The sequence below is a fragment of the Tasmannia lanceolata genome, unplaced genomic scaffold (assembly GCF_043159265.1).
Source record: "Tasmannia lanceolata isolate RefF3 unplaced genomic scaffold, GAP_Taslan_0.1 ptg000015l, whole genome shotgun sequence".
NCBI classification, from domain to species: Eukaryota; Viridiplantae; Streptophyta; class Magnoliopsida; order Canellales; family Winteraceae; genus Tasmannia; species Tasmannia lanceolata.
In genome coordinates this window covers 2,815,565-2,824,299 of record NW_027518692.1, presented here as the reverse complement: position 1 = coordinate 2,824,299, position 8,735 = coordinate 2,815,565, and the positions used below count along the sequence as shown (strand labels likewise).

The 8,735-nt window shown below is 42.3% G+C and overlaps 1 protein-coding gene across 1 annotated transcript; it reads right to left on the bottom strand.

The window, feature by feature from the left end:
• Positions 1-3,284: 3,284 nt before the first annotated feature.
• Positions 3,285-3,887, bottom strand: LOC143846864 (uncharacterized). Its single transcript, XM_077355456.1, has one exon. The coding sequence runs from the start codon at positions 3,885-3,887 to the stop codon at positions 3,285-3,287; it is 603 nt and encodes a 200-aa protein (XP_077211571.1).
• Positions 3,888-8,735: the final 4,848 nt, after the last annotated feature.

Sequence of the window (8,735 nt, the reverse complement as noted above, 5' to 3'; positions counted from 1 at the left end):
ATAATGTGGCCCCCCACTGTATTTTAAGCTAGTGTGTAGATAACTCATCTACACATGTGTGTAGGAACCGTTTTCTCTCTCTCTCTCTCTCTCTCTCTCTCTATATATATATATATATATATATATATATATATATGAGGAAAGTGAAGCTACACCACCGGTGTAGCTAACTTAGCTACACCGCCGGCTTAAAATACAATGGGCCCACATTGTTTTGGTGATCCAAAGAATTCATTTGATTGGCCCTCACATAGATAGAGTGTCCACCAAAAATCAGCTCCATAGGATCATCCCAACCCTAGGATTTGTGGAGGCAAAAATGGACGTGTAAAAACCTTCACAAATTTGTCCATTTTTGCCTCCACAGTTTGAAGGGTTGGGATGATCCTATGGAGCTGATTTTTGGTGGACACCCTATCTATGTGAGGGCCAATCAAATGAATTCTTTGGATCACCAAAAATCAGCTCCATAAGATCATCCCAACCGGTGGTGTAGCTTCACTTTCCTCTATATATATATATATATATATATATATATATATATATATATATATATAATTTGAATCTTACAGGATAATCCGAAGGATTTTCTTCAGACATTCGTATCGGTATAATTTGAATGTTACTGGATAATCCGAAGGATCATTCGTATAAGTTTGAATATTGCTAGTCGGCGGGTGACATCATTATTTCTTTACGGGAACTCGAAACATCGGCTAAAAACACTTGATATCGAATACGGAATATCACTGTCATAATGAGACGTTAGTCCTGCTGCGTTTTCTGTAGGACCACGTGTCAAAATGGGAGTAGATTCTGTAAAGACATGATTTCCTCTGCCTATCAAACCTTCTATTAAAAGGGAGTAGCAGCCCTTATTTCTTATTTCATTTTCCTTCTTCCTACAAGCTTTTTCCATGGATTCCCATTCATCTACTGAGGATGGAGTGGCAGAAACCCCAGTTATCGAAGTGAGTTCTAGAGGAAGTGAAGAAACTCGGCAGTGACGCAGTCCGGAACCGGTGGCAAGAAGAACTAGGAGAAGAAGAGCAGGAAAAGAAGAAGCAGAAGCTTCCAGTCGGCCTTCCCCTCTCCCATCCATAGAAACGGAGAGGAGTGCGCTGAGGCGCTTTGTAGAAATCTATCAACTCTTTTTTGAAGAGGTATTTCTTCTATTATTTCATCATCTTTTCTTTCGTGTTTGAGTTTTCCAGTATTCATCTGTCCTTGTTCTTAGCATGGAGAGTTTCACCACAGACCCGTTGCTTCTCGCCTCTTGGAGCTCGGCAATGAAGTCTATAGCCTTAAGGCTAAAATTGTGGATCTGGAGAAAGCAGTGTGGGACAGGAGGTGGAGAAGGAATCCTTGGCAGGCCATCTAGAGGCCAAAGATGACTTGATTGAAGCCCTTAGCCTTCGTCACAACAGTAACGACGGATCTTCTTCCGGAGATGATCGCTAGAGGGCAACCTCTATTGTTTAAAATTTTTCTTTTCATAAATTGTTGTTTGATTCATTGTTATTGCCCGCAACAATGGCCTCAGAAAGTAGGGCAGGTGTTGTTTCAGCTGATGATTTCATGGAGTGAGCATTGGAGTTTTCTGCTAAAGGGGAATCTGGACAATCACCAAACCCTTCTCGTTTTACCATAAAAAAGAGAGCACCTAGTCCGATCAAAGGGCCTTCTGCCAAGAAGTCAAAAGTTTCCGGAAATAGTGGAAATCTAAAGATCCCTGGAACTTTCCTAACCAAGAATCAAGACCAATTTGATGGGTGTGAAATGACTAAAAAGGACATGAGTCATTCACATCTGGTGGGAATCCAGGAGAGAATGATGGGTGCCACCTATCATCCCGATTGGAATATCGGTCAAGAGGATAATGGCTTACAGAATCCCAGAGTAAGGGTTCAAATGAGTTGTGTTGTTGCACTTCCCGGTGAAAAAGCTGAACTAGAGGCACTCTCTCCTCCAGCAGCAACTGTCGGCCTCTACCATTATTTACACTGCGTAAGCATCCCATTATCTTTTTATATCATTTTCTTTTCTTTGTAAGTCGAACAAATGTTTAACTCTTCAAGTGTTGGGTTCCAGGCTCAGAGCGTTTCAGGGAGGGTGGTGAGTCAGATATTTGAATCTGGAGGGGAGGTGGAGTCTTTTATGAGAACGAGTTCAAAACTTGGAGAAATCATTGGCTGAGTATGAGGATGCGGTCGACACACACAAGGCCTCGATAGATTCTTACGAATCACAGCTGCAGGCTGAAAGGAAGCCTGCAGAAAGCTAGAGAAAATGCAGAGAAAGAGTTAGCTATCCTTCAAGTCTCTATGATTGAGAAAATTGAAGCAGCCGAGGAAAAGGCGGTGGATCAATATCTGGAGTCTAAATATTATATGCTTTCGGTTGCTATGAGTTGTGTCCCTTTTATCCTTCGGGGGGTTCGACGATTGTAGAAAGCAAGTTCTAAGTATCGACCCTGAGTTTGATGTTTCCAGAATTGTTCATAAATCAGAGAAGAAAACGATCGAGCAAGAAGGGGGGTCTGCTACGAGAGGAGTTCAAGGAGAGGATAATACCAAAAAAGGGAAGGAGGTCGGGAACGATATTGTGGATGAGAGGGGAAGCGTTGAAGAAGATGATCATGAAAATGATCAGTAAGTAGTATTTCATTACTCTCTTTTCCTAAACAGTTGGTGCTTTGAATAATGGTCTGTAATTAAACTCGAATCCCTTCAGAGGGGTAACTCTGATCTGATGGCTTTTCAAACTAGTAAGCATGTCTTGGAGTTTTTATATGGGATGGTAAAACTAACCAATTTGGTTTTATTGTATGTTTTATGCCATAGAATTTTCAATTCTTTTAAGCAATGAAGCTCAAACCTCTGGTATTAGGATAATCTGAACTGAAGCTTACCTGAAGAGTTGTACTCAATTCCTCTTTCCTTGGTAGCTTTCTTTTGGAGAAGGGATACCCTTATCATGCCTTATAAGGCGTGGTGTTGGGGTATACCTTATAACACGTCAGCAGCCTATCCTCACGAGTGATCAGTTTTTTTTTTTCTTTTTTTTTTTCTTTTTTTTTTAAGATAACGACCCCGGGCGGATCGGCAAATTTATATATAAAAAGTTGGGACCATACAAGAGGAGGGAAAACCTCCTAGCCATCAATACAGGAAGCCGTAGCCCTAGAAAGAGAGTAAGAAGGAGGGGAAGCCTCTAACTCGACAAAATAGCAAGCTAAAGCCATAGGAAAAGACAACAATCAATGCTTAGAAGGGAGAGTGCCCTTAGTTGATCTTGCTTCTGATGTTGGGAAGGCTAAGTGCATCACATCTTGCTGCCCCTCTTACCAGACGAGGCATGGAGGCCCAGGAGGGATAGAACAAATTGGATCTTGATGAGCAGCCGAAGTTTGCAAGGGCATCTGCAACCGAGTTTCCCTCTCTGAATTGATGTTTGCAAGTGGGAGACAAAATGCAAAGAAGTGGTTGAATCTCCTTCCAGAGATATTGGATTGCCCAAGGGATTTGCCCTTTCCCGTCGATGAGATCGATCAGAACTTTGCTATCTGATTCCACAATTATCTTGCTCATATTAAAGGTCTTGCAACAGCGGAGCCCGTCCAAGAGCGCACGAGTTTCCGCAACCATGTTAGAGCCTTTCTCGTAGTAAAGAGAGAAAGCTAAGATAACTGTAGATTTTTCATTTCGAATAACTCCTCCTCCACCTGCTTCTCCAGGGTTCCCCTTCGAAGCTCCATCTATGTTGAGCTGGGATGCTCGCTTATCCTGAAAAGGATAGGGCCTTAATTTGGGGAATGTATCACATTCCCTCTTACCATCTTCAATTAGCTTAAAGTCGTGCCATTCTCCACTGGCGAGGCACGTCATGGAGAAAATTTAGAAGATTTTTGGAGAGATACAAAACACGCTTTTTATTGAAATTCCTTGTAACAGATGCAAGCAAAACAAAAACGAAAAGTATCGGTTTACAGAGCATAAACAAACAAAGATAGTGTCTTACTGGTAGCATTTTTTCTAGTTCCTAATGTTCCTGCTTCAGGGAATAGGTGAGCCATCCAGGCGCTCGAGTAGATAAGCATCCGGCCTTAAGATCCTGGCAACCCGGTATGGTCCTTCCCAAGTGGGGGCAAGCTTTCCGGAGTTTCGAGGATCCAAGACTCTTCTGCCCGTCGAAGGACAAGATCTTCTACTCGAAGAGATCGCTCTTTCATTCGGGAGTTGTAGTATCTAGCAACCCGCTGTTGGTAAGCAACATTCCTGATTCTGGCCTTTTCTCTCCTTTCCTCCACGAGATCGAGGTTATTCCTTAAGAGTTCAGGATTTACATGTTCATCGTAAGCTTCTATCCGTGGCGAAGGAATTTCGATTTCCACCGGAATAATGGTTTCCACTCCTAATGTGAGGCTAAACGGCGACTCTCCGGTAGTCGTTTGGGGGTTGGTTCGGTACGCCTAAAGCACATTCAGGACTTCTTCCCCCAGGAAGTTCCTGCATCGTTCAAATTTTTTTTGAAGCTTTGCAAAAGTGTCCTATTAGTTACTTCCACCTGTTTGTTTGCCTGCGGGTGACCTACCGAAGAGAATCTTTGCTCAATGCCCATCTTTTCACAAAAGTTTTTGAAATATTCACTAGAAAATGTTTCCCATTATTGGTCACCAGGACTCGTAGGATCCCAAACCTACATATAATGTCATGATAGACAAATTTTTCTATGGCTTTGGAGTCGGCTTTGACCACCGCTTTTGCTTCCACCCATTTAGTAAAATAGTCAATTGCTACATATAACATCATGAAACCCCCTTTAGATCGAGGGAATGGTCCGAGTAAATCCATCCCCCACATAGCAAAAGGCACAAGGCTTGAAACGGGTGTATATCGGGCAAAAGGTTGATGAGGTACTTTAGCAAATCGTTGGCAACTCTGACATTTCTTCACAAAACTTTTTGAATCTTCAAGAAGAGTTGGTCAAAAATGGCCATGCCTAAGGATTTTTTGGGCTAGGACAATATTCCCTAAATGATCTCTGCAGATTCCTTCGTGGAGTTCTCTTAAAGCATACTCTATTTGTGGAGGCCTCAAACATTTTAGATATGGCCACGAATAAGACCACTTGTATCGGTTCTTGCCATCGAAAACGTACTGAGCTGCTCTGGAAATTAAACGACGAGCTTCTTTTCAATCATCTGGGACTACGCCATCCTTCATATACTTCATTATCGGATCCATTCAACTCGGCTCGAACTCAATCTCTAGAATTTCCTCTCGACTGGTTCAAAATTTCGACATAAACAGTCCAAGCATCGGTAGTACCTGAAGCCGCCATTTTAGAAAGAGCGTCAGCTCTAGCATTCATGGTTCTTGGAATCCATATCACTTCTACACCTCGAAACTGCTTCAATTTCTCTTTCACCCTGTCTAAATACTTCACATTCTAAGCTGTTTAGCCTCATATGTTATATTCACTTGCCCAACTACCAATTGGGAATCACTATGGACTCTCACGTAGTTAGCATTCATTTCAATTGCCAAATCAAGTCCTGATAGGAGTGCTTCATATTTGGCTTCGTTGTTAGAAAACTCTATTTTGATTGCATACTCCGCAAGAAAACTGTCTGGACCAACCAATACTAAACCAGTACTATATCCTTGTGTACTGGCGGCGCCTTCCACATCAACATCCATGGATTGTTGGAGGGAGGTTTCAAAGCAGAACCTGGATTTTTATCTTTATCACTTCCCTTAGCATCCTGTTGTTAGAGTACATGCCTTGAAAAGCTAGTAGAATAACATTTTCTAATCAATAAAAGTTTATTGCATGACATGAATGGATAATTATATTAATGAATGTGTGTGATGTGTTTGTTTATTGACACATGTTCGTCCTTAGGTAGCATAGTAGAAAATGACATGCTCAAAGGATTCACAGATCCAAGGGAGCAAGGAGATATGGCATCTTAGTTCTATTGAAGCCTTAATAGTTCCTAGTTGGGAAACAGACTGGACATCTCTTTCTGTATACAACTAGCACCAATCTTGCCTACATGCACGTGTTGTGAGGTGACTTATCTCGGTCATCTGGGTAGTGGACCTTAAGCAAGAAAAGTGGGTGCGACGATTGGATCGCGCAACCGAACCGGATAAAATAAAGAACAACTTGCAGAAAAAAAAGTATAAAGTTGTTCTTCCAGACAGAACTCTTCACATGTTCTTAGACCTGAGGGATCTTATTAGTCTGACGGCCCGTTCTAGGGTCTTAGTCTATCTTATAGTGATTCTATTTTAGAGTCACATTCGGATAAAGCTATATCCTAGAGCAAACCCTCGAGACTAATAGTGATACTCAACATGGGATTCTTCGTCCTAAAATTTAGGGATTGACATCTATGATTTTGTCAGAGCGGTAAGCCTATCAAATAGCCTGGCCAGGCAGATTTGATAAAATGTTTATCGGAAAGTTTTATAAAATATTGAATTGTTTTCAAAGAATTTTACAAATGCATTTGGAGGCCGAACACTGCTTGATCAAAATGGTATACCAAGAGTGGGTCAAGGTGGTAAATGGTGTCCACCTCCCGTATGACTCAACTCAGTAGATGTGCTTACGAAGAAATGACTTGCACATACATGATGTGATTAGGGGTAAGATGATCTGATAGTCATCTTCAGGGTTGCGTCTCGATGGAGGCCACTGACTTAATGCGAGTGTAGTTTAACTACAGAGCAAGATTGCAGTGGGGCCCACCATAGAATTCTGCAGGATTGACCATCGGATCCCTGCGACGATCTCACTCATAACTCGAATGACCCGGTAACATCCAAATTGATCAGGGTTCCACATTTTATGTAATTGCAAGACATATATGATCCGTTAGATTAATGTGGATATTAATCTTATATATATATATATATATATATATATATATATATATATATATATATATATATGAGAAAACGGTTCCTACACATATGTGTAGAGAGTTCTCTACACACTAGCTTAAAATACAGTGGGGGCCCACATTGTTTGGGTGATCCAAGCCATCCATTTTAAAGGCCCTCACATAGATAGGGTGTCTACAAAAAATCAGATCCATAGGATCATCCCAACCCTACAATTTGTGGAGGTAAAATGGATGTCTTTAAACCTTCACAAATGAGTCCATTTTTTGCCTCCACAGTTCGAATGGTTAGGATGATCCTATGGATCAGATTTTTTGTAGACACCCTATCTATGTGAGGGCCTTAAAAATGAATGGTTTGGATCACCCAAATAATGTGGCCCCCAATGTATTTTAAGCTAGCGTGTAGATAACTTATCTAGACATATGTGTAGGAACCGTTTTCTCTCTCTCTCTCTCTATATATATATATATATATATATATGAGAAAAGTGTTTCTAAGCACGTGCTTAGATAAACTTATCTAAGCACATGCTCAATAACACATGTGGCCCACATTTTTTGGGGATCCAAAGCATTCATTTGGAACGCTTCCATGGATAGGGCGTGTACCAAAAATCAGCCCTATAGGATCATCCTAACCCAATCAAAGTTAGAGTGGAAAATGGATAGACACTGTGTGTCCATGTTTCTGCCAGTGCCATGGAAACCCCTGAAGTAAATACCACCCCTTTGGCATTGAAAACCGCCTTTCCCTCCCCTGAAAACCACCATCCTGTTAGTGGTATCACCCTCACTCAGACCAAAGAAAAAGCAGTTTCCTGCAAAACCACCATGTCTTTAGTTGATGGAGATGCTGACAAGCCAAATCATTTAATGCCTGATGGCTTATCTGCTAGTCAAACACCAGCTTATCCTCTATCCAAGACAGCAAGTGTTCAGCCATCTCTTGGAAATCCTCCCCCCACTCCTTTAGCTGCTGGTATTTGCATACTATTGGACCAGTTTCCTAGGAGTGAGGCAGAAGGCACAGGAAAAGGTCAAATTTCAGATGTTGCTTCCCTATTTGGTTCCTGTCCGTATGACGAGCCTTTAGAAAATGCAGTTTCAAATACAGCTATATTTGGTTCCCGCCCATCTGATGGCCCATTAGAGATTGATTTAAATTCCTCTATTTTAAAAACTCCTTTGATCCCTTCGAACCTTTTGGACCCAAATGCCCACATAACAAACAGCACCTACCTGAGCAATCAACAAACCCCCATAGCAAATATCCCCGAAATACCTTATCTGAGTCAAGATGGAGATTCTGATCTAGACTCTTCCAAGGCCCCCTGATGGGGTGTAAAAACAGCAGCCTATAGCGGGCCGCCACCTGTCTTTGGGTGGGCAACCCCACGTGTCCTGGAGTAGGTGGACTCAAGCCTATCACAGGCCACCACATGTCCTGGATTAGGTGAACTCCAGCCTCTAGCAGGCCGCCACCTGTCCTGGAGTAGGTGAACTCCAGCCTCTAGCAGGCCACCACCTGTCCTGGAGTAGGTGGACTCCAGCCTATAGCAGCCCGCCACCTGTCCTTGGGTGGGCAATCCCACGTCATCAACTTTCCCTCTATAAAAGGAGGTTCAAAGCTCAAACCAAGGGTAATGAAAAACCTCCTCCCCTCGAAACTCTTAAACTAGCTCTGCACTCCTGCTCATATACTGACTTGAGTGTCGAAGGGCCTGTCCAGAGTAACACCTGGGTTGGTCTTCTGACCTCGTTTGCTACTGTACAGAACTCAGCTTCCTCACTTCGATTCCTCAGGACTCAGCTCCTC